General features: G+C 44.0%; 1 protein-coding gene across 1 annotated transcript; it reads right to left on the reverse strand.

Moving 5' to 3' along the window:
- Positions 1-13,357: 13,357 nt before the first annotated feature.
- On the reverse strand, positions 13,358-22,799 carry RABIF (RAB interacting factor). The gene is made up of 2 exons (XM_077295321.1): positions 22,588-22,799; positions 13,358-15,136 (listed from the first exon to the last, which is right to left on the reverse strand). The coding sequence occupies exons 1-2, from the start codon at positions 22,696-22,698 to the stop codon at positions 14,891-14,893; spliced, it is 357 nt and encodes a 118-aa protein (XP_077151436.1). The 5' UTR covers positions 22,699-22,799; the 3' UTR covers positions 13,358-14,890.
- Positions 22,800-27,157: the final 4,358 nt, after the last annotated feature.

A 27,157-nucleotide genomic window follows, 5' to 3' on the forward strand; every position in this document is an offset into this window, starting at 1 on the left:
GGCAGCCCATTCTCCGGACCTTAATCCGATAGAAAACTTGTCGGGTGACATCAAAAATGCCATTTCTGAGGCAAAGCCAACAAATGCAAAAAAATTTTGGGGTGTAGTCAAAGTGTCCAGGACTGAAGTAACAGTTGACAGGAGCCAGAAGTTAGGTGACTCTATGCAACATAGATGTGAAGCAGCATTTAGCGTTTTGTATTTAAAATATAACCTTTAAAGTTTTAAAAAAAATATAACTCTCAAAGTAACAAACTAGCAAAAAGTGCAAGGTGCATAGGACGACCAACACTAAAAACTTAGGGAGTGGACATAAACAAACGGGGTAGTCATTGTATAAAACCCCTATATAAGCAGTAGTCTGTTCCTTGACTATATTACCACATAACCCGCAGTCTTTTTACTCTGTTAGCATGGGGTTTATATATCTGCTCTCTACGGATCAGATTTTTTGGACGATCCCGATAGTACGGTCATGTCCGATCAGTGCATCCTCCACATACTTCAAATAATCAAAACACCCACTCCACAGTTCATCAATACACAGTTATTATACACCTATACCATTTCAGTGAGTGTGACCAATAAGCATATCAGGACCCTATCAACATTACTAGGTCCGAATGCTTACCACACACAAGACCCCCTTCTGAGACCATATGTAAAAAAAATCCAATACGCAGCAGATTATGGGGTCAACAATGTCAGCAGTGTTGATCCCCGGGTGGTGTTACTTATTAATGCAACATCTCATTCTATCAGTGCATGCTCTAAGATATAAATCTCCCACCTTACCCCTCAGGATTGAAGGGGATTGATGCAGCATAAATGATCGGCATATACAGGTCCTTCTCAAAAAATTAGCATATAGTGTTAAATTTCATTATTTACCATAATGTAATGATTACAATTAAACTTTCATATATTATAGATTCATTATCCACCAACTGAAATTTGTCAGGTCTTTTATTGTTTTAATACTGATGATTTTGGCATACAACTCCTGATAACCCAAAAAACCTGTCTCAATAAATTAGCATATCAAGAAAAGGTTCTCTAAATGACCTATTACCCTAATCTTCTGAATCAACTAATTAACTCTAAACACATGCAAAAGATACCTGAGGCTTTTAAAAACTCCCTGCCTGGTTCATTACTCAAAACCCCCATCATGGGTAAGACTAGCGACCTGACAGATGTCAAGAAGGCCATCATTGACACCCTCAAGCAAGAGGGTAAGACCCAGAAAGAAATTTCTCAACAAATAGGCTGTTCCCAGAGTGCTGTATCAAGGCACCTCAATGGTAAGTCTGTTGGAAGGAAACAATGTGGCAGAAAACGCTGTACAACGAGAAGAGGTGACCGGACCCTGAGGAAGATTGTGGAGAAGGACCGATTCCAGACCTTGGGGAACCTGAGGAAGCAGTGGACTGAGTCTGGTGTGGAAACATCCAGAGCCACCGTGCACAGGCATGTGCAGGAAATGGGCTACAGGTGCCGCATTCCCCAGGTAAAGCCACTTTTGAACCATAAACAGCGGCAGAAGCGCCTGACCTGGGCTACAGAGAAGCAGCACTGGACTGTTGCTAAGTGGTCCCAAGTACTTTTTTCTGATGAAAGCAAATTTTGCATGTCATTCGGAAATCAAGGTGCCAGAGTCTGGAGGAAGACTGGGGAGAAGGAAATGCCAAAATGCCTGAAGTCCAGTGTCAAGTACCCACAGTCAGTGATGGTGTGGGGTGCCATGTCAGCTGCTGGTGTTGGTCCACTGTGTTTCATCAAGGGCAGGGCCAATGCAGCTAGCTATCAGGAGATTTTGGAGCACTTCATGCTTCCATCGGCTGAAATGCTTTATGGAGATGAAGATTTCATTTTTCAGCACGACCTGGCACCTGCTCACAGTGCCAAAACCACTGGTAAATGGTTTACTGACCATGGTATTACTGTGCTCAATTGGCCTGCCAACTCTCCTGACCTGAACCCCATAGAGAATCTGTGGGATATTGTGAAGAGAAAGTTGAGAGACGCAAGACCCAACACTCTGGATGAGCTTAAGGCCGCTATTGAAGCATCCTGGGCCTCCATAACATCTCAGCAGTGTCACAGGCTGATTGCCTCCATGCCACGCCGCATTGAAGCAGTCATTTCTGCCAAAGGATTCCCGACCAAGTATTGAGTGCATAACTGAACATTATTATTTGATGGTTTTTTTGTTTGTTATTAAAAAACACTTTTATTTGATTGGACGGGTGAAATATGCTAATTTATTGAGACAGGTTTTTTGGGTTATCAGGAGTTGTATGCCAAAATCATCAGTATTAAAACAATAAAAGACCTGACAAATTTCAGTTGGTGGATAATGAATCTATAATATATGAAAGTTTAATTGTAATCATTACATTATGGTAAATAATGAAATTTAACACTATATGCTAATTTTTTGAGAAGGACCTGTACAACAAATTGAAAAGATCTCACCCGCATGGATATTGTCAAAAACACAACCTTAAATCCAGGTTCAGCGGTGGACACTTTCTCCCCCACGCCCGACGCGTTTCGCTATGCTCATCAGGGGATACTTTGGGGCGTGATCATGCCATCAGAAAGACGCTGTCATTGCTAGTGGACAATCTAGCATTGTCTGACCTTATAATTGCGCCCTGCATTCAAACACAGACGGACCTCCGGTTTCTGCCTTGGGTAATTTCCGGTCTCTGGCTTGCATGGAAGTCCGCTCATGGAACACACACGTGAACCGGAAGTCATGCATATGCGACCCCGAGCCTCTCGTGGAACGCAAGCGCCGAATGTGCACATGTGCATGTGTGAGACTTCTGTATTTCTCAATCTGCAAAAACAAGGAGGTATGTCCTGATCTTCAAGGGTCTCTGTCCCAGTGACGTCAAGTGATCTTTTTCGTGTATTCCGTGGTGTGAAACCTGCACATAATGAAGTGGCACTATGATGGACCATAATGTATGGCCTGTAAGGTAATGTACCATGATTGCCTGTAACAGTAGCATGTTTTGAACTGCTCTGAATAGAAGGCGTGATGCACAGTGTGATTTCTCCATTTGTAGAGCAGATTGAGAAATACAGAAGTCTCACAGATGCGCATGCACATATTCGGCGCTTGCGTTCCACGAGCGGCTAGGGGTCGCATATGCATGACTTCAGTTTCACATATGCGTTCCATCAAGTGGACTTTCGGTCTGTGCATGCGGTCCAGACACCGGAAATTATGCAAGGCAGAAACCAGAGGTCTGTCTGGGTTTTACTGCAGGGCACAATTATAAGGCCGGACAATTGTTCCCGCGCAATGACAGCGTCTTTCTGATGGCATGATCACGCTGGCCCCAAAGTATCCCCTGATGAGCATAGCGAAACGCGTCGGGGTGGGGGAGAAAGTGTCCACCACTGAACCAGGATTTAAGGTCGTGTTTTTGACAATATCCATGCGGGTGAGATCTTTTCAATTTGTTGCATATGCCTATCATTTATGCTGCGTCAGGCCCCTTCAATCCTGAGGGGTAAGATGGGAGATTTATATCTTAGAGCAGTGTTTCTCAACTCCAGTCCTCACGACCCACCAACAGGTCATATTTTCAGGATTTCCTTAGTATTGCACAGGTGATAATTTCATCATCTGCTCAAACATTAATTCCATCACCTATGCAGTAGTAAGGAAATCCTGAAAACATGACCTGTTGGTCGGTCTTGAGGACTGGAGTTGAGAAACACTGTCTTAGGGTACCGTCTCACAGTGGCACTTTTGTCGCTATGACGGTACGATCAGTGACGTTCCAGCGATATCCATACGATATCGCTGTGTCTGACACGCAGCAGCGATCAGGGACCCTGCTGAGAATCGTACGTCGTAGCAGATCGTTTGGAACTTTATTTCGTCGCTGGATCTCCCGCTGTTATCGCTGGATCGGTGTGTGTGACACCGATCCAGCGATGCGTTCGCTTGTAACCAGGGTAAACATCGGGTTACTAAGCGCAGGGCCGCGCTTAGTAACCCGATGTTTACCCTGGTTACCATCGTAAATGTAAAAAAAAAAAAACACTACATACTTACATTTCGGTGTCCGTCAGGTCCCTCGCCGTCCGCTTCCCGCACTGACTGACTGCCGGCCGTAAAGTAAAAGCAGAGCACAGCGGCAGTGCCCTCGTCTCTTTTTCCTCTACGCAGCAGGTATGTATACGCGATCTAGGGTTCTCTATCTTTCTGGTTTCATCCTCTATTCTAATGTGGTTCTTATTTATTTATTGTATCCCTTTAGCCTTATCCTTTACCACCATACAGGTAACATTCTCTCTCTTTTTATCACTTTTCACAGATGGATGTGCTCCCATATATAGGACTTTATCATGTTGTCTATTGGTGCTGGACCCTATTTTGTTTTTTTTCCTTTGCCTTCTGGACCAATATATTTAAATATACTCTGAGCCATATCTAGGGCATTTCATCCAAGTTGGATGGCCCTTTTTCCCCCTTCTTTTCACATATTCACAGATGATGTTCCTTGCGATATGTATATCTCATTCTCTTCTTTTTTTCTGTATTTAGGACATATCCTTATTCCACTTTTGTGTATGGTTTATGATATGTCATCTAATATATCCATTTGGTTATAGATTTCTATTCTGTTTTATGTACACAACCTGTCTTTATTATTGTTGTTTTCTGCAATGATTTGTACTGATTTTCATTTATTATTATTTTTTATAGATAAATGCCTTGATAAAGGCTTTTTGCCGAAACGTTGGCATTCTGTATGACTGGTTGTGACTTAATAAATTATACTTTGATTCTACTGAAAAGAGTCCTCGGATTAGTCTATTGATACTTGGACTAAGATCCCCCTGATTTTTCATTGTTACCCGGGGACTTCGGCATCGTTGGTCGCTGGAGAGCTGTCTGTGTGACAGCTCTCCAGCGACCACACAACGACTTACCAACGATCACGGCCAGGTCGTATCGCTGGTCGTGATCGTTGGTAAATCGTTTTGTGTAACGGTACCCTTAGAGCATGCACTGATAGAATGAGATGTTGCATTGATAAGTAACCACCCGGGGATTGATACTGCTGACATTGTTGACCCCATAATCTGCTGCATATTGTTTTTTTTTTGTTTTGTTTTTTTTTTTTTACACATATGGTCTCAGAAGAGGGTCTTGTGTGTGGGAAGCATTCGGACCTAGTAATGTTGATAGGGTCCTGTTATGCTTATTGGTCACACTCACTGAAATGGTATAGGTGTATAATAACTATGTATTGATGAACTGTGGAGTGGGTGTTTTGACTATTTGAAGTATGTGGAGGATGCACTGATCGGACATGACCGTACTATCGGGATCGTCCAAAAAATCTGATCCGTAGAGAGCGGATATATAAACCCCATGCTAACAGAGTAAAAAGGCTGCGGGTTATGCGGTAATTTAGTCAAGGAACAGACTACTGCGTATATAGAGGTTTTATACAATGACTACCCCGTTTGTTTATGTCCACTCCATAAGTTTTTCATGGTGGTTGTTCTATGCACCTTGCACTTTTTGTTAGTTTGTTGCTTTGAGAGTTATACTTTTTTTAAAACTTTAATTAAAGGTTATATTTTAAATACAATATGCTAAATACTAAATACTACTTGGATTTCACCACTGGCTAAACTCAATAGATGTGAAGCAGTTCTAAAAAACCCTGTGTGTATACAACTAAATATTAGATTATAGATTCACAGGCATGCTAAATCCACATCAATATTACATATTGTGAGTTTGTAAAGACAAATGCAGACACTATTTTTTTTAGAACAGCCCAATGTTACCTTTTTGTTATTTTCTGCAAAGTAGTTGGAAAACATATACATTTCTCTTCATGTTTTGAATTAGAAAACAGTGTGCCATGTTCCGAATACATGGAAATAAAAACTAGTATAAAGATTTTGTGATTAACTCATGTTTTTGAAGACACTGCTATAATTTTGAACACTACTGTAACTGCTATTGCCCTGGTTTTAAAAATTCCCTCTGTTCTCAAAAAGAGAGATTTTTAAATTTCAAACTTTACAGCTCATTGCCAAGATTACCAGCTACCTCTACAGTACTACAGTAGTCGATGTCCTTCCTGAAGATTGGGATCTTGAGACAACCATTTGAACAGTGACTACATTTTACATATCTAGTCACTATCTAGTGCCCTCCATTTGCCTCCTGTGCTCAGATGGTCGTCGTTTTTCTTCAGTTTCCAAGATAGCTGCCATAGTGGTAAGAAATGCATGGTTTAGACTTACGGTACCACTGCACTCCCCAAGTCGCCATGACAGCCATATTGGGAACAGAATGGAAGGAACATTGTTCTGAGATGTGGAGGCAGTGCGTGGTAAATGGAAGACACCATGTAGGGTGACAAGACATGTGAAATACACTGCCTTCCTGGATTTTTTTGTTGTTTTTGCATTACCACATTCCAAGAGCCACAACTCACCACAGGTCTCAGATCGCACAACTTCTGTGCCTCTGCAATCACCCTGGCATATATGTACAGCACTGTGTAGGAACATGCCGCAAATGACATACAAATACAGTACATCATGTTGCTTTAAAGAGTTCAAAGACACCAGAAGGCAGTGCCAGATATCATTGTTAAACTTTAGAGGTTTTGTGGTTATGGCTGACTGTGTATTTAAAAAAACTAATGAGAAAAGTAAGAAAAAGTCCTAATAGTTCTATAGTATCAGCATATTCTGCAGCACTTCACACTATGCTTGAGCCTTCTGGTAGCCTTTTATGTCTAGAGCATTTTCATATGTATTCTTATGACGCCAGAGGTACAGTCATGGCTGAAAGTGTTGGCACCCTTGAAATTACTCCAGAAAATGAAGTATTTCTCTCTGAAAATTATTACAATTACACACTGTGAAGGATGGAGGGATTTAATGGCAGCTTAGAATCCTCCTGAAAGCATGTCACACTAGCTAGTATCCAAACGTCTAAAGGAACACCTCCGGTGGAGCCCATGCCTTGTAACTGCTTTGCTCAGTCAGCTAGGATTTCATAATTAGAATATGGACTTATTGCACATCCTGGCCACACCCCGGTTCCATTTTCAAGATCTCTGGAATGGGCCCAATGCAAAGGTCCAAAGGAAAGGTCTCGATCCATTCTAACATCCCAGTGTAGGGAGATATGTAGAATGGCTAGTAGGAGCCAGGTAACAAAGCCATGTTTGGTCTCAAGACGTAGAAAGGCCTGATCAGATGGCGCAAAAACTACCTCCCTAGGACCTTCTATTAAAGAGTTATGACCCATCTTAAGTTTTGGAGTTTTTGGCTGCTAGAGGCAAGGGGAGAGGATTAAGTCTAGCCCAGGGGCAGGAGGGCAGTGACCCCAAGGAGTTAAACGCTCGTGTAAAGCATAGCCAATTGCTTTTTTCCAGAGAGGTCGCAATGAAATATCTTGCAGAGAGAAGTCAAGGAACAGAGGGCACCACCAGCCTCGAATGTGGCAGCCAATCCTCCACATGCCAGGCCTTTCATCTGACTGGTAACTGACTTATCTTCTGCATACTTTGTAGTACCACTATTTGTATTTGCATATCTGACCATTGTCTATGTATAACCATTGAGTATATAGTATTTTGTCTAGTGTGCCCTTAAGGCTGTTAAATATATTTTATCCTTGGTTGCTCCTTTATCTCGATCCACACGTCTGTGTTTTCAGGTTAATTTTCCATGCTACTGGGGCTGGTTTCTGGCCCGATAGAGTCCCTGTTATGTGCGCAGGAGGCGCACGTGGCTTGTGGACCCACTGAGCGGTGGACTGAATAGTCGGGAGGGGCACTGCTAAGCAAAAACCCGACTTTGCTAGAGTCCGATGGATTAGACTTGGCTCCGGATGAATGCCAGGTGCTACTCCAGGACAGACCTCGGACGCTCGGTAGCTGACCCCTAAAGGACACTGTAATGGCAGGTGCTGTAAGTATACTGTCTGCTATAGCTGATTGACAGACAGATGCTGGATGGTACGGGTAATTCACAGGCAGGAGGAGACAAGTAGACACAGCTGGTATACAGGCAGGTCGTGCAGGCGGGCACAGCTTATATACAGACAGGTAATGGCGGGCACGGCTGATATACAGGCAGGGGTAGGAACCAGTTCAGACTGGACAAACAGGAATAGCTTCAGGAAGAACTGGGTCACTAACATGAAAGGTTCCAGTCTGCAGGTGCGGACAGACAGGGAACCGCAGATGTACGGACAGGACCAGATTCACACTGGATACTTACAATGAAGTAGTGTACTAACAGATCAAAAAAGTTGCACAGTGCCAACAGATTAGAGATAGGCATTAATTCAGACACAAGCTAGGAGATAGGGACTGGTTCAGACACTGCAATTTTAGAGATAAGTGCAGATTTAGATACAAACAGGTTCAGGGATATATCCTAATTCAGACTAGATCAGACACAGGTTCAGGCCTGAGCATACAGCCCCAGGAAAACAGGTTCAGGCCTGGGCATACAGCCCCAGGAATACAGGTTCAGGCCTGGGCATACAGCCCCAGGAATACAGGTTCTGGCCTCAGTATACAGCCCCAGGGAAACAAGGTTTAGAGTTCAGAGACAGAAACAGGTCAGGACCTGGCAACTTAGTAGTTACATCAACACTAAAGGAGAATGTGGCTCAGGCATTTCACAACATGTGGAGATGCCTTAAATACAAATTGCCTCCCAACAATTGGCTGAGGAAATATTAGGCAAGCATGCATTGGCCCTTTAAAGACCAGGAAGTTCCCATTTATGCACCTTAAACGTGCTCATATTCTGAATATTAGGATTTTTTTTCTTCAGAGCACCAAATCCCTATTTCAGTGAGCACCCGTTAGATCTTAAATACCCTAAACATGCTGCCAGAAAAGATGCACTGCAAGCAGAGGACAGCACAGCCAGGGGTGGTAAGTCGGTGTCCCTGCCTGGTGGGAGATTGGAAGCCATGCAGGGACAAAGGCAGTGGTGTTACTATCCTGTTAATGGACCGGGCTTATATCTCACGAGGAACTGATGGAAGTCCTACCAGGCACTGTTTCACTGGTGCTAGTGAAAAGGGCCTCTCAGCTTGTCAGGGTTGTGAGTGTGGTGCCACGTCAACAATTGCATAGGCCACATCTTCTCACAGCCCATGACTGCCTGGGCCCATGTGGACAGGGGGTGAATGTTTAAACCAGCTGAGCAGCTAACCTCTTTTTCTCATCTTTCAGGATACATCGGGGGCTTATCTACAGCATTACAGAATGCTGTAGATAAGCCCCTGATGCCAGTGAGCTTAGCTCATCTTCGATTTTGGGGGTGACAGGTTCCCTTAAAGATAGGTCATCAATGTTTGACTGGCCAGGGTCTGACATACAGCAGCACCGTCGATCAGCAGTTATTGATGTCGGCGGCCGCAGCAAGTATTCACTTAGTGTCACGACTCTGTTGTCGGGCGTCCCGGAACCAGGGGCTCCTTCCCAGTCCCTATGATGTCACTCACAAGTAACAGCCAGACAAAGCGTCAGCATTAGAACATCTAATAGATGCGTCTTTTCTGGGGTGGCTGAGGGCTGCTAATTTTAGGCTGTGGGGGCCCATTACCAGCCTCAGAATACCAGTCCCCATCTGTCTCCTTTAGCTTGGCTGGTTGTAAAAAAATGAGGGGGACCCCATGCCGTTTTTTAAAATTATTTAAATAATTAAAAAATACTGTGTGGGGACCTCTCTACTCTTGATAACCATCCTTGCTAAAGATGACAGCTGATTCTGGATTAGAGAGGAACCTCCGACTAGAAGAAACTATTACACAAACGGATCATATACTTCTTCTGGAAAAAAGCATTTACACCAAGAGAAAAAAACTGGATCTTTTCCACGAGTTATGGCAACCATGGATTGACTGGAAATAGTGCGGCGGGAATGGTGTGACGTTATGAGAGAAGTTCAGGGGTGGTGATTATACACTACTTGATTATGTATAGAATGTGAGGAATTTTGTTTGTGTCTGTTATGGTTTCTAAGGGGGGAAGGGGAGGGAGATATAATTTATACTTAAAACTGTTACTTGAGTAAAATGTTCTGTCATGAGTAACACAAGTTTTACATGTTTTTACTCAATAAAAATTTATCTGATTAAAAAAAAAAGATGACAGCTGAAAGTTGCAGCCCGAAGCTGTCAGTTTTTCCTGGCTGGTTAACAAAAATACAGGGGAACTCCAAGTCTTTTTTTTTTTTTTTTTTATAGTTATTTAATCGCACAGGTGGTAGCTGGTGAATACTCCCATCAGCCGACGCCTGCTCTCGCTGTTATCAGTTGACAGGGGACAATAATGTGAGCTGTCTTCAGCACCTGGAGCCGGGGAATGTGAACAGTACCGCCGATTCCCAGGCGATGGTACTTGTGATACTGATGTGGCACACAGTTGCCACACATATTAAAACACACGGACACTGATATATCCTGCACTGTTTTTTTCCAGTACTGGAAATATCAGGATGTGTGAAACAGCCCTTTTGGAGCTGGCTATCTTCTAGTAGTGGCCGAGGCTTGGTACTGCAAATTTGCCTCTTATTCAAAATCAATAGGAGGCGGATGTGTAGTACCCTGCAGCGTCCACTATCAAAAGATGGAGCAGCTCCACAAATGAGTATTTCTGGCTGGCAGTTGCCAATAACAGCTGATCGGCGGTGGTGCTGGGTGTTGGCCGCCGGCCATTCACGCGAAAGTAGTGGACAACCACTTTAATATTTGGTTGCACACTGTTACACGCGGTCCAGTCCCTGTACCTCCAAGGGGTCCCCGTCGGGACGCCCGCTCTGTGTCGGCTCCACTCTGTCTGATTGCAGCCTCTGCCCCTCCTTCCTCTCCTGCTTCCTGGCGTGCGGCCAGTAGGTTCCCAGGTAGGGTTCTTAGGTCGCACGCGCGCTCGCTCCCGGTCTCTTAAAGAGACAGTGTGCATTTTCCAAAAGTTGCCTCTAACCAATAGCTTGTGGCTGGTGACTATTTCTAGCTCCTCCACCATAGGGAGGGCGCCGGAGCAACAAGTATTCACTGTTGCTAACTTCCGGTTCCTGTTTATGTGTGCTTCTGTTTCTGAAGTATCTGCCAAGTACTCCGCTTACACTGTCTGTTTCCACAGATCCGCTGCTATCTGTTACCCGGTTATTCTGGACTGTATCCGCACCATCTATGCTGGACCCATCTAGTCCCATCAGTCTGCCTGCCACTCTTCCAGTCTACGCCAGTACTCCCGATACCAGCTTCTACTCTAACACCAGGTATCTTCTGGTCATCTCTGCAGCATCAACTAACCCTGCTGGTCAAACTGTTCCGCTGGGACAGCCACCACGAGTACGGGGTCTAACTGAAGGTAGCACCCGTGTTCTCTGGGCATACTATTCTGTCCCTGTTCGAGGGGACTTACTACGGGTGTCTGGGGCTCACGCAGTAACGCCCCCTTCGGAGCCCCCCGGACCGTGGTCTAGTGGTTCCACATTAAACTTCAATAAATACGAATGTGAACTTCTACATCTGTGCCTCCGTTTCCGTTCGTTACACACACCCTTTGGAATAAATAACTGCAAACAGTCGCTGCCTATAACCATCAACAAGCTTCTTATTCAAGTGGAATTTTGGACAATTCTTTTGCAAACTGCTTCAAGTCTCTCATATTTTAAGGGCGCCTTCTCCCAACAGCAATTTTAAACTGTCTCCACAGGTGTTCAATGTGATGTAGATCCGGATCCATTGCTGGCCACTTCAGAACTCTCCAGTCCTTTGCTTCCATCCATTTCTGGGTGCATCTTGAAGCATGTTTGGGGTCATTGTCCTGCTGGAAGACCCATGATCCTAGAACGCAAACCCAGGTTTCTGACACTGGGCACTACATTGCGACCGACAATTCTTTGGTAATCTTCAAATTTCATGATGCCTTGCACACAGTCAAAGAACCTCATGCCAAAGGCAGCAAAACAACCCCAAAACATTTCGGAACTTCCACCATACTGCAGATACTGTGTTCTATTCTTTGCAGGACTCATTCCATTTTTGGTAAATTGAATGATGTGCTTCACCAAAAAGTTCTATCTTGGTCTCATCTGTCCACAAAATACTTTGCAAGAAATGTTGCCTTACTCATGTATATTTTGGCAATCTGCAGTCAAGCCTTTTATGTCTCTGTGTCAGCGGTGGGGTCCTACTGGCCTTCTGCCATAGCATTTAATGTTGACAAAGTTTGTGCGGATATCGATGCACCCTGAGCCTGCAGGACAGCTTGAATTTCCTTGGAACTTGATTTGGGCTCCTTATCCACCATCCGGACCATCTGAGTTTTATAAATTTTGTTCTGCCGTCCACGTCCAGGGAAATCAGCTACAGTGCAAAGGCTTCTTGATTATGTTGCGCATCGTGCACAAAGGAAAATCAAGATCTCTGGAGATGGACTTGTAACCTTGAGGTTATTGATATTTTTGAACAATTTTGGCTCTCAAGTTCTCAGACATTTCTCTTCTCTATGCTTAGTGTAGCACACACAAAGCAAAGATTGAGTCAACTTCTCTTTTTATCTGGTTTCAGGTGTGATTTTCATAAGCCCACACCTGTTACTTGCTACAGGTGAGTGTTAACGAGCATCACATGCTTGAAACAAAGTTGTTTACCCACAATGTTGGAAAGGTGCCAACAATTTTGTCAGGCCCATTTTTGGGATTGTGTGTGAAATTATGTCATATTTGCCTTTTTTCCCTGTTTATTTTTGCGTTGTTCCAATACACACACAGGAAAGAAAAAGGTGTATAACAAAATGTGTAGTTGCAATCATTTTCTAGGAGAAATTCTTCATTCTCTGGGATAATTTCATGGGTGCCAACACTTTCGGCCTTGACTGTATGTAACTAACTCTAGACATGGTTTACAGGTTGACATATACATTTTTTTTACTATAATCCTGTGCTCTGAATATTGTAATCTATCAAGAAAAAAGGATATGCTGACACATACTAACGGCGTATATGCCAATTGCATATGCCTAACTTCGTTTACCAGTACATCGTGATCAGAGCCTTAAATCTGAGGTGTAACATGAATATTATGATGTGGATTTCACTCTGACAGATTTCTCGTTGTGACTTAACCATATGAATTCAGACACAGGGGATGCTGCAAATTTAAAAAAAGAGAATAGTAATAATACCACCAATTTTTTTATACAGTATGTCATCTGAGTTTTTTTACTATTACTACATCAACTGCTAACACAGAAATAAGTCAAACCTATTTGACATTATTTTTTACAACTAACGTAGAATTTTTGAAATACTCAGCCACTTTTGAATGGATTTATTTTGTCCATTAAATACAAATAAAACAGAAATAATCTCCGACTATGAATATATATATATATCTCAAAACATTTACTTTTCTAATGTTAAAAAGGTATGACCCATCTGACAACAATATAGGGATCTGTGATACTGTTCAGGTTGCTAGACTCATAATAAGGCAGCAACTTGTGGTCATAATACAGATCCAAATGTTCCCCTTGTCATTTCAAATCTAACATTTATGACAAATCCATAGAATATTTCATATTCGTCTTATCGATGTCGATCGTACTTTTAGGACCCTCACTTATGTCTAGAACTGGGAACTCCCCACCCTGTCTCGCGGTTAAGCTGGCTATCGCATCCAGGCTGAGGAAAAAAAAAGTGAGAGGTGGACATGGATTTGTGCAGTTTGCTCAGCCAAGTCTCATAGAAGTGATTGGAAAAAAAAAACAGGAAGAAGCTGTCCAATCAGGCATGATGACGATCAATAGAGTTTAAGTCTGGAGATAAATGAGGATTCTTCTCTTATGAGACATTTACGGCATATCTCGTATATATGCAATATTATCTACATTCAGAATTTGTGTATATTTCATACCAGTGCCCCCTTTAAAGTGCACCTTTAAAATTTGCCATTGACAACCAACTTTTTGGCTTGTTTTTGATGCAGTCACAGTATTTTTCCTCCAGTTTTGCTGTTCAACTCTCCTTGAGATGCTGCCGTCTGAATACCCCAAAATACAGGATTCAGGCAGAAGCACCAAACGCAATGTGAAAAGACCCTAACTAGCTTTCCAAGTCAAGTTTACAATATACCGTACTTTCATGATCTTTCTTTTATTGCCGCTTTGGTTCACGACCATCTATTATAAACATAATCAAAAGAATTCCAAGAATGAAAAATTATCCCCCATCTATAAGATAGAGAAAACTTCACTGATAGCTGGGGTCCAATTGCTAGGCCTCCCAGCAAACCTGAGAACCAGGATTATTGTAGAGTGGAGCAGTGGTGGGCATGCTCAACCTTCATTCCATTCATGGTCTATGGTGACTGCCAGAACTAGTCGGGCACTCTATTCTGCTATTTCTGGACGTCCCACAGACAATGAACACAGCAATGGCTGAAGATGCTCACCTCTGCTCCATTCAGGACAGGGTTCTCCATAACCTGGTTAATGAGTTCCTTAGGGATCAGCAAGTTATGCCATATCCTATGGATAGGGAATCATAACTCTTGAAAGTACACAGAGGGTCAATAATTGGTATACCAGTTCAACTACAATACAGGGCTAGGATAGAAGGATTGTTTTATCACCAAATCTAGTAACTGTTCGTAACCGTCCCAGTGAAATAAGACAAGGGGATGCTATGCGACTCTTTCCATTATCTTGAAAACATTGGTGACCTTTTAATGAGTGTGTAGAAAACAAGTATGGCACTAGGGTGAAGTGCTGGTCCAACCTGTAAGACATCACAACATAAAGTCACTCTTTGATTTAGAAGCTTCTTCTGGGGTCAGTTCTTGTATTCCTCATTCATGTCGGACTCGTTGCAATGCTACATAAAAGTTACTCTTCTCTTCCAGACTATGCCAACCAATGGGCCCCACTTCGCAGTCTGCACACACCAGAAACTTTACATTTCCTACATCCTTGGTGAAGCCCACATTCTCAAACGTAAACATGTCATGTACAAGCCAGTGCTCAGCAAGAAGCTCACAGTCAGGATTGGACTCATCAGCAAGAGACGATTTCTTCTTCATGGAAGGCAGAAGTAGCTGCAGAAAAGGAGTACAATAAGAGACATTAGTAACCGGGAAGGAAGTTAGAGTATATCAGACTATATGGACATCACAGAGAGGACAGGTCCCTGCTCAGGACCACCCGTAATTACCAGTGTACTGCAAATATAAGATTTCAGCAAAAGTTGTTATGTTTCTGTTTTTTAAATGACCTATATTGACTGGTCCATCAATTTCTTTTTTAACATATATTAACAACTTCCATGTGACCAATATGTATGTGTGTGTGTATTTTGGATACTTTCTCAGGAATATCTGTGCCTCCATGCATACTAGCACCCGTCATAGCTCTGTAACTTCCACCCAGAGTGTATTTTGCAGCATGTCAGAGAGCCTCACTCTGGCCGACCTAGTTGTGCAGAGGAGTGGTGGCTCAATATCGTCATCATAAGGCTATGTGCACACGATGCGGATTGGGGTGCAGAATTTTCTGCACAAAATCCGCATCTCCTGGGAGAAAACGCAGGTGCAGATTTGACGCTTTTTTGTTGCGGATTTCTTGCGTTTTGTACCACTGCGGATTTCTATAATGGAAGGGTGCAGAAACGCACTTTTGATCCGCAGCGTTTTTCATGCGGAATTTTCCGCACCATTAGCACAGCATTTTTTTATTCTATTGATTTACCTTGTGTTGTAAATCACTTTGCGGATCTGCAGCGTTTCTGCGTGGAAAAAAAACGCTGCGGAGCCTCACTAAATCTGCATCGTATGCACACAGCCTAACTCCACTGCTAAAACAGACCACATGCCTCCCCCGCAGTGTGGCTGGTCAGGGCTCAATGAAATACTCTCTTTGTGGGGTCATTGTTATTCCCCTCCTTCTCCCCTTTGATCCACATTAGTGACCAAACTCTACACCGACCAATACGGATCATAATGGTCTCAATGTTCTGCAGATCTAGATGAAGAACAGGCTGCTTGCTCTTCCTAGGAGACAGCGGCAGTGTTCAGGGGCAACAACCCCGAGTTTGGCAGAGTGTTGTTCCCCACTGCTCTTTGCTGTGCTGAGCGATGCAGTCATTTCATTCTTGGGGAGCGGGAGGGGATTTGATGCGGCTGGGTGATAAGATGCTGCTTTTTATATGATCCGGAAACCTTATAGTAATAAAATATAAATGACAAAAAGACCTATTTAAAAAAACAAGTAACAGTTGTAGACAAGAGTCACACTAGAATTAAAAAGTATTAACGGAAATCTCACCAGGGTTTGGCCACCTAATGAGAGCACATAATATTAAGGCTGAGTCACACATAACGAGATCGTTAACGATATCGTTGCAACGTCACGCTTTTGGTGACGTAGCAACGATCCCGCTAACGATCTCGTTATGTGTGACAGCGACCAACGATCAGGCCCCTGCTGGGAGATCATTGGTCGTTGGGGAATGATCAGGACCATTTTTTGGTCGCCGATCACCCGCTGTCATCGCTGGATCGGCGTGTGTGACGCCGATCCAGCGATGTGTTCACTTGTAACCAGGGTAAATATCGGGTTACTAAGTGCAGGGCCGCGCTTAGTAACCCGATATTTACCCTGGTTACCATTGTAAAAGTAAAAAAAAAAAACAGTACATACTCACATTCCGATGTCTGTCACGTCCCCCGGCGTCCACAGGGTTAAAACTGCTTTCGGCAGGAGCGCTGCTAATGCACGCGCTGCTGCCGAGAGCTTCCCTGCACTGACTGTGTCAGCGCCGGCCGTAAAGCAGAGCACAGCGGTGATGTCACCGCTGTTACTGCCGGCGCTGACACATTCGTGCATTAGCAGCGCTCTTGCCGAAAGCAGTTATAACTCTGTGGACGCCGGCGGGGGACGTGACAGACATCAGAATGTGAGTATGTAGTGGTTTGGTTTTTTTAACTTTTACAATGGTAACCAGGGTAAATATCGGGTTACTAAGCGCGGCCCTGCACTTAGTAACCCGATGTTTACCCTGGCTACCCGGGTGCGGCAGGGGGACTTCGGCATCGTTGAAGACAGTTTCAACGATGCCGAAGTCGTTCCCCTGATCGTTGGTCGCTGGAGAGAGCGGTCTGTGTGACATCTCCCCAGCGACCACACAACGATTTACCAACGATCACGGCCAGGTCGTATCGCTGGTCGTGATCGTTGGTAAGTCGTTTAGTGTGACTCCAGCTTTAGGACAGAGAACGTGATTCCAGCGATGTTTACTTACTGGGCTGCTTGCTATTGTTTTGATAAAATAACGGCTTTACCAGCAGGAGATTCTCACAAGAGAACTAGTAAACCTGCTGCCATATAAGTCCTCCATATTCATGCACTTTGTATAAACCCGCACTCACCATTGATTGGCAGCTTTCTGCCTATGCACAGTACACACTGAAAGCTGCCAATCAGTGGTGTGGGCTCAGTATTCAGAGAACTGCTAGATCTGGAGCACATAAAACGGATTTTATCAAAACTGCAGCAAGAAGCCTAGTAAGTGATACATCACTGTAATCGTGCTGCTCTCAGATGAGGTAGACCAGAGTACAACGCAAAAAAAAAAAGAAAAAAGGATTTATCATTATGAGTGCACTTATTGATGCTTTTCATGTTCTCCACCCACCTAACTGTTTTAATGTTATACTGAATAGCAAAACGGTCTAGTTAGTCAATGATATGTTTTCTGTATCAAGTAGGCCTGCAATTTTGTACACAACATTTTTCAGGCGGGTCAACTCCGAAACCCACCAGAAAAAGCACCGGGAAACCGCTCAAAAGAATGAACAAACATTTCTATGTATAAACGGCTTGCTGCGCATGTTTTGGCTTTTGAGTCTCTTAGCCGCCTCAGATTATTAAAGACGCCAAGCATCTAAAATAAGTGACCCGACCATTCTTCAGGAGTTTTCAAATCTGGAGAAACTCCATACTTTACAATACAAGTCAATGGGAAAAAGCAAAAAAGACAGGACGTCTTTTTGTGCGTTTTATTAGCCTTTAAGCTCCAGAAATTATTAGCAGTTTCTTCATTGACGACTGGAAAATGACAGTACAAAAGACAACCCAAAACTATGGAAAACCACTAAAAAACCAACAACAGTCAAAAATGGTGACCAAAGGAAACAACCAAAGACACTTCAGCACAAAAAATAATGACGTGTCCTGAAACATCTTCCTCATAGAAAACCAAGCAATTTCCTTTGCAAGTAAGAGATCTGATGTGCAGATACCCTCCGAAAACCGGGTGAGAAACTCTGCTACAGTTGTAATGGAAACCTGTCGGGTTGTCATACAGCAGAACTAACAAAATAACCAAGTCATGGCCACATAGCAATGTAAATACCTTCAGTACAGTGCAAGGACTTCTATTAGTTAGAAACTTGTAGGAGAAAATGTTTGATAAATACAAATGTGAAGGCCGGCAGACATTTTTCCACTTGTCTTTCTGCTTTTTCTCAAGGCCCACCTTACGTACAGTAGACCAAGATGACCCTGCTGCTCCCTTCAGGCTTTTAACTATCTGATCACTGAGGAAAACATTATTTACTATTTCATTTTTAGTAGCCTAAAAGTGGTGAAAAATAAAGCAAAAATAAAAGACATACAGCCAAAAGTTTGAAACAAAAATGACTTCTCTGGTCACATCTGAAGCTGCATTCAATGCTCATTGCTCGCTAGGCTTTAAAATGTCAGGCCTCATCTGTCTTTACTCTAATTAACAAGTTCTGCTGACATAATTTCTGAATTAAAGGGTTTATTTCATACAAAAACGCCTGTAAAAGAGTAGATATCAGTTATAAAGTAATTATCATTGGTTGTAGCATATAAAAGTAACTGTCATTATCTTTGTGCCTTCCTTTGGCTGCTGGTTACCTGAACCCATTCTATGAAACCTTATTATTTGTTCAGAACAGAACAAAACATATGAAAAAGTATGCCATAATTGTTCTTTCTGTTCACCTCGTCGCACAAAAAATGAATTAAAGTTTTAACGTCGTATGTATCAACAATAAAAATGACAATTTGATGCACAAAAAAAAGCTATTGGAAGCTCTATGTAAACAGAACAATGAAACAGTTGAGGCTCTTAAAACATGACTAAAAAAACAACCTACGATTTTATTAAAAAAAGTGATTTTTCTGGTGCAAAAGTTGTGTTTTACACAGACAAGCTCCTGCTACATGTGCTGGGACCAGCGCAGCTTAGATCCCAGCACTTTTACACCTCATGCCGCTGTCAATAGTGGCATAACGATATCATACAAGCGTCGGGAGCCCCGGCAGGGTCTTCGCTAGAACGGCAGTGGCACAGCAGGTGTTTCTATTTCACATCGGAGATTGTAATATTTAACAAGAGTAGTGGACAATCCCTTTAACACTTTGTGTAGCACAGCTTATAGTGCAATATTTAACATGGCAATGGCAGAATTGCTGTGCTTTAAAAAAAAAAAATACTTTCAATATAGTTAAAAAAGTTTGTTAATAAATTATATGTATTTCAAAATGATGCCACTGAGAAACACATCTCATCCAGAAAAAAGACAAGCCCTCATATGACTGCAAAGGAAAAATAGAAACGCTATGGTTGCAGCAATAAAAAATGAAAATTAAAAAAAGAAAAGGTCTAATAACTGCCTGTGATATCACATGGTTAAAAACAATTCCAAATTATTGGAATCCTTAGAAGGGGAACGGCACTAGGTCCACGTGGATAGCAGCCAGAGGACTGTTAATCACAACGGTTCATTCAGGTGCGGTCAAGCGTGGAGCAACTGGATTTATGGTGCACAACTACCTATAGGTGCACATCTACCCCCACCCCCTGAAGATGGCTGGACCATCACTGTAAATACACCATTGTAAATACACACCTGTGCTTTGTATCTCCCCCACCTCATTGTAGATTGTAAGCTCTCACCAGCAGGGTCGTCTTTTTGTCTTATTTTGCTTTATTACTGTATTGTTAACATTGTTACCTATGACTGTTGTGTTTGAAACTGTTAAACTGTAAAGCGCTGCGGAATATGTTGGCGCTATATAAATAAAGATTATTATTATTATTATTATTATTATTATAAGTGTTGCAATACGAAGATTCATAAAGGAAGTTTCAGAAAGTAGTGGCACTCACCAGTTTGCTGTTCCGAAGTGTTTAATTCATGTGCAGCTTAATACAAGCACATACTTGGAAGTGCGGGGGGTGCGGGGAGTGCAGGAGGACGACGGCCGTTTCGTGCTAATTGCACTTCTACGGGTCCATGTCCATTGATGGACCCGTAGAAGTGCAATTAGCACGAAACGGCCGTCATCCTCCTGCACTCCCCGCACTTCCAAGTATGTGCTTGTATTAAGCTGCACATGAATTAAACACTTCGGAACAGCAAACTGGTGAGTGCCACTACTTTCTGACACTTCCTTTATGAATCTTCAATTCCAAATTAGTGTCTTATTTTCCTAGTACAAAAAAAAAGTGATCAAAATCTATATACACAAAACTGATATCAGTGTCCGTGTGTCCCATACGTCTGGCACCCATGTGCCGCATCGGTCTCACACGTAGCGGCGCCTGAGAAAAGCTGGCACAGTTTGCGCTGTTCTCAGGCGCCGGGTGGTGAAGACAGCTCACATCATTGTCCCCTGCACTCCCTGCGATTAGCGGACAATGTTGACAGTTGTTTTCAGCCCCCACTGTCTAAATCGAGTGTAAAATGAGTAAAACACATTATACTCAACATAACACCTAATCCCCTGAAGCCATTGTCCCCTGTAAATAAACAAAATGAAAAACAGCAATGTCCCTCACCTGTCCGAAGTATGAAGATTCCAGAGTGTCCCACGCCGCAAACCATCTGTGCGACATTTGCTCATCAGCGTAAGCGGTGGCCAGAGGCGACTGATCATGCTGGTGAGCATTGGAGAATGACTCGCTGCAGTGAGAGCAGCAGCAGAAGTGGTGACGTGCTTCTATTATACTTTTCCTCTGATTGTTGTAACCCTGGTTTTGATTTACAAATACTGAGGTAAAATACTGAACGTGGGAACATGGCCTAATATGTATTCCCACCAGCAGCAGCGAATCACAAACAGAATGTGGTGCTTTCTATAACACCATCAAAGGGGTTATCTGAACTAACAGGCATGTAATCGCTAACTACCGGCCTGTTCTGCCAGGGGACGATCTCTGCCGGCTCATTTCACCTCTTGTCAACAGAGCAGAACCTTCTCTTCCCTGTCTGCTCTGTTGATGGGAGCCACTGCAAATTTCATGCTGACAGTCTGCTCCCCGCAGTTAGGCAGCACGGAGCTGACTGTCCATCAGCATGACATTGGCAGAGAAGCTCCTGCAACAGAGCAGAGGAGAAGAGAAGATGCAGCTCTGTCAATGTGACATCAGTGAAGCTGCAGAATCACCAGCAGAGGCGGTCAGTGACTACTCCGACCCAGCAGAGATCTGCACCACAGCAAAAATAAGATCAGCCTCGGAGAGCCCCACTAACTTCTATGGTGCTGATCGCCTGCTACCGGTAAGGACCTGTGACAATAAGAGCCATGGTAACAAGGAGACGGTAAGGCTACTTTCACACTAGCGTCGTACGACGAATTGCGACATTGCGGCGCACCGACGCAAGCAGTGAAAGCGCCGCACAACGGGGGCAGCGGATGCTGTTTTTCAACGCATCCGCTGCCCCATTGTGATGTGCGGGAAGGAGGAGGTGGAGTTCCGGCCGCACATGCACAGTCGGAAAAGACGGTCTCGACGCACCAAAAAACGTTACACGCAACGTTTTTTGGTGGCGACGGACCGACGCAACACGACGCTAATGCAAGTCTATGGAGAAAAAAACGCATCCTGCAAGCACTTTTGCAGGATGCGTTTTTTCTACAAAACGACGCATAGCGACGTGCAGTGCATGACGCTAGTGTGAAAGTAGCCTGACATAAGGAGAAACACACAGTCTCCAGGATTGTCTGCAGCGGTGATCGCTCCTCAGGAAACATTCCCCCTTGGTTTATTATCACAGCACCCACCACCCTGCCCTGTCCCAAACCACAGTCACACAGAGCAGTGCACCATTCACGATTCAGCATTAAAGGGATGTTTCACCATCCTCTTAAAGGGAACTGCCAAGCAATTCATGCTGCACACATCACAGTCAGGTAGATATAGGAGTCAGAGAAAACATGGCAGGGGACCATAGCCTGAGCCAAGCTCCGGCCGGGCATGTCTGTGAGACACCACGCCAACATTTCATTTTCTATGGCAGTTAAAGGGGTTGTCCAGTAGTGGAAAAGCCCTTAAACATATAGCCTGACATTGCAGAGCCAGTGTAGTGTGTGTCTGCGCCCGACCATAGGACAGGGTGCACTGCGCGCATGCGTCACAGCTGATTGCCAGCAGGGAGCCGGCTGCGGAGCCCGGGGTGTAGGCGGGCGTGCCCCGGCACCGGGCTATAAGCAGGGGCTACATATGGCCGCTAACCTCTCTCTTGGCCAGTGTGGCTGTCCCGGCAGATAACACCCGGCAGCCGCAGCGCTGACACAGCACCGCCCGCAGGTTCTTTCCATCAGCAGCCACCAGCGTCTCGTCCATTGTCGCTCTGCGGACTCAGGGCCTCTACGTCATTGTCATGTGATCGAGTGAGATGACGTCATTGGGGCACGTGAAACAACGCGCGGCTCCTGTAGAGTAGTTGAGAGGAATGAGACGCAGCGGTATAAAGCGTGTATATGGCCGTCTATAGCGCTCCCACAGTGTGGGGCCGGGCGGCTGCCACACGGCGCTCCTACAGAACTGAGAGAACCAAGCTATAGGCCAGAGCCCCTGATTCCAGTGATGTCCTTCACTGGGCTGCTTGCTGCAGTTTTGATACAATCAATGCTTTATCTGGTGAAGATCTATGTCTATAACTTTCTATTTTTCCATTGATTTAGCTGTGTAGGGTTTTCTTTTTCTATTTTAATATTAAAAACTTGTTTTAGGCTCCATAAGTGACTTGAATTTGCATTGTCTGATTGCTCGTTCTGTATACCACGCTGCTTTCTGAGCCGGCGAAGGACAGACAGAAATGGTAATAAACCGCGCTGTCTTCTCCCCGGGGTCCCTGGTTGTATCTGATTGCTGGAGCATGCAGCAGGCAGTGTTATTTCCCAATGGCCCCCGAATCCTGCATGTTATATAGGTTACGTGGTCTGTGCAGCTACTAAGTGCACCCTAGAAGTAGACCGGGAGTGGAATCCGTGGTGTATATAGCCTTCCGTGTTCCCACCGCCCTTGGTGTGATCATCCAGGTCTCATTCACTGCTATGTCTCCCATATAGACTACCCCTTAAAGGGAACCTGTCACCCCCTAAAATCGAAGATGAGCTAAGCCCACCAGCATCATGGGCTTATCTACAGCATTCTGTAATGCTTTAGATAAGCCCCCGATGTATCCTGAAAGATGAGAAAAAGAGGTTAGATTATACTCACCCAGGGGCGTTCCTGCTGCGGTCCGGTCCAATAGGCGTCTCGGTCCGGGGCCTCCCATCTTCTTACGATGATGTCCTCTTCTTGTCTTCACGCTACGGCTCCGACGCAGGCGTACTTTGTCCTGTCCTGTTGAGGGCAGAGCAAAGTACTGCAGTGCGCAGGTGTCGGGAAAGGTCAGAGAGGCCCGGCGCCTGCGCACTGCAGTACTTTGCTCTGCCCTCAGCAGGACAGGACAAAGTACGCCTGCGCAGGAGCCGCAGCATGAAGACAAGAAGAGGACGTCATCGTAAGAAGATGGGAGGCCCTGGACTGGACCGCGACGCCCATCGGATCGGACCGCAGCGGGACCGCCCCTGGGTGAGTATAATCTAACCTCTTTTTCTCATCTTTTAGGATCCATCGGGGGGCTTATCTACAGCATTCCAGAATGCTGTAGATAAGCCCATGATGCCGGTGGGCTTAGCTCATCTTCGATTTTGGGGGAGGGACAGGTTCCCTTTAACTCCATTGCTCCCAGTTCACACCGGTTATGTCTATTCTTGGTATGTCTTGTTTTCATCCCCTGCTGTGAACAGTTTTCTTATCTCCGGTCTCTTCATTTATCCCACTCCTCTTGGTTGTGTGACCTGTCTCCCTGTGGATCCTTCCTTCGGTTCCCACCATAGAAGCATAGGTCTGTGCAGCTATTAAGTGCACATTAGAAATATACCAGTAATTTCCGAGAAGTGACCAGACGGTAAGCGCTACAACTGGTTACTGACTGCCCCATCTCTTTATATTCCAACACTTACATACTCCCTTACAGTAATTTCTCCACTAATCCTTACTCTCCTTCCCTATCCCCAAACCTCAGCTCTCTCCAAATAAATAATGATCTCGCCTTACCTCCTCACCCAGCCTCCTCACCCTGACAATAGACAAGGTGGAGGACTGGGTCTCCTTCCTAACAACTGCACCTTGAACCCAATCCCACGTGTCCCCTCACTCATCCTCTCTTCTTTTGAAGTTCTGTCTGTCCATACATACTCTCCCCCTAACTTCCAAGTGGCCGTTATATACCGAGCCGGCCACTGCCTTTATTGACCAGTTCTCCACCTGGCTTCTGCACTTTCTCTCTACTGACATTCCCACCATCATCATGGGTGACTTCCAACATCGCCATTACCTGCCAGTGTGCAGCCTTCCAACAGGCAATCCCTGCATGTGTTGTGGCTGTTGAACAACCATGAGACATGCAGCCGTGAGTCTTGACCATAGTGTAACAAAGATACTCTAAGGCTGTGTGCACACGTTCCGGATTTTTCGCTTTTTTTTGTGATAAAACCGCAAAAAAAAAAACAAACGCTCACATTAAGCATCCTATTAAAAGAATGCAATCTGCATTTTGTATGCACATGCTGCATTTTTTTCCTGAGCGGAAACACATTACGGAAAAAAAGAAGCATGTTCATTAATTTGCGGAATCGCAGAGATTCCGCACACATAGGAATGCATTGATCCGCTTACTTCCCACATGGGGCTATGCCCACCATGCGGGAAGTAAGCGGATCATGTTCGGATGGTACCCAGGGTGGAGGAGAGGAGACTCTCCTCCAGGCGCTGGGTACCATATAATTGTTAAAAAAAAATAAAATAAAAAAATCGTGATATACTCACCTTCTGATGGCCCCCGGAGTCCTCCCGCCTCTCAGCGGTGCACGCGGCGGATTCCGTTCCCAGGGATGCTGTGTGCGAAGGACCTGCGATGACGTTGTGGTCACGCGACTGTGACGTCACAAAGGTCCTTTGCACACGGCATCCCTGGGAACGGAAGCCGCCGTGTGCACCGATGAGGAGATCGGGGGCCATTGGAAGGTAAGAATAACCATTTTTTTAAATTATTTTTAACATTAGATCTTTTTACTATTGATGTTGCATAGGCAGCATCAATAGTAAAAAGTTTGTCACGCTTGTCAAACACTAGTGTTTAGCGGGAATACGCATGCCAATTCCGCATGCGATATACCCGCGGCAGGAGTTGCGGAATTGCCGCAGAAATTTCCGCGGCAATTCTGCAACGTGTGCACTTAGGCACACAAGCATGTTCGGGTAACACAGTATCTGAGAACGTTTGCTCACTAACAAGAACCAATCAGTGGAAGGGAACGGTGAACCAATGGGTCATGGTATGAGTAGGAGAGTAGGATGGGCTCGTGCGTCATCGTGGAAAAGTGTCACATCTGGATAGTGGAATAACCAGTAAGCGCTCACAATGGGGCGTGATATAAGAGGAATAGCGATGAAAGGGAAAAGACGTGCACTCTGGGATTTATGGAATTGGTGCTGGTTGAACCCAGAGAAATCCAGACCATTCAGAAATAGAAGAAAACAACCGCACTCAAATTATGGATTTGCGTCATAAATGTGAGGATTTTAATAGGAACACCACAGTGATATAATCAACTAGATGGCAGCCCGATTCTAAAGAATCGGGAGTCTAGAATCAATATATACTTTATTTATTCAAATGTAAGAATAATACAATTAATAAATAATAGTAAGAAAGAACAAAAAATGGCTGCACTCACCAGCTCTTGACAATTCTTGTTATTTAAGGTACAGTTACACAGGATCCATGAACATGCTTATGAGGGGAGGAATGAAAGACATCAGACAACAACTTTGCGTGTTGTGGCAAATGCCACAACAACGGTTCTTTGCTTAAGAACAATAATGTAAATAATAAATAATATGTATCAATAACTATGTATATTGGTATGTTCTATGACATTTAAAAATATTTCATTATTATGTGGAAAAGCTCTTAGTACCCATACTGGCGCATACTTGTGTGCCCATCAGGTATTTTCACAGTAATTTTACATCTGATGGGTTGGTATGAAACGTTTTTAATCATCTCTTGGGCTTAGCTAAGCCTTCATTTTAAATAATTCTAATAAGTACAACAGAAATAAAAGCCTTTTTGTGTATCCAAATTTTTTGTGTTTATTTTTACAGAAGTGTAAAATTTAAGAAATCAACGTTCATAGTACACCGATGGGCTAATATAAGCATGCCCATCAACCACGTCACGGTAGCCTTTGAACTGATGGGTCCTAACTAACTGATTCCTATTTCTTAATACTCAAACCTCTTTCACATCTGCATGTTTCTGATATTTGCAGAAGTAATGTTAAAAAAAATACAACTTCCACACTTTGCACCAAAGAACTGACCTACAACACACTTTCAGCAAGTGCCATGCAATGTAGATGAAGCTTGGAGTTAACTTGCAGTAAATGCGGCAAACGCGGCTTCGACAATTGCATTAAATGCAGCCACAACAAAAACACTGGTAAGTGGAGATTTTGTGGCGAAAACTGCAGAAACCACATGTGCCGCACCTGCCGCAAGTGAAGTACAAATTCCGTATACATTGCATGCAACTTACAGCAAGAGTGGCGTGGGTCAGCCCTTAGGCAGGAAGTGCAGAAATAGCCTTTTTTCCACCATAAATTCTCCAAATAGCAGAAAAATGTTGATGTGAAAGCAAAATCTCTATTCTTTCCCTATCTATCTAAATATGTACCTATCTATATAT

Source organism: Ranitomeya variabilis, chromosome 3 (assembly GCF_051348905.1).
Source record: "Ranitomeya variabilis isolate aRanVar5 chromosome 3, aRanVar5.hap1, whole genome shotgun sequence".
NCBI lineage: Eukaryota > Metazoa > Chordata > Amphibia > Anura > Dendrobatidae > Ranitomeya > Ranitomeya variabilis.

Bases quoted from the DNA above. Each gene is read 5' to 3' on its own strand.
- RABIF (XM_077295321.1), bottom strand. From the start codon at position 22,698: ATGGACGAGACGCTGGTGGCTGCTGATGGAAAGAACCTGCGGGCGGTG. The intron at 15,137-22,587 runs GTTAGCGGCCAT...CCTTTTCTGCAG, and splicing joins CCACACTGGCCAAGAGAGAG to CTACTTCTGCCTTCCATGAA.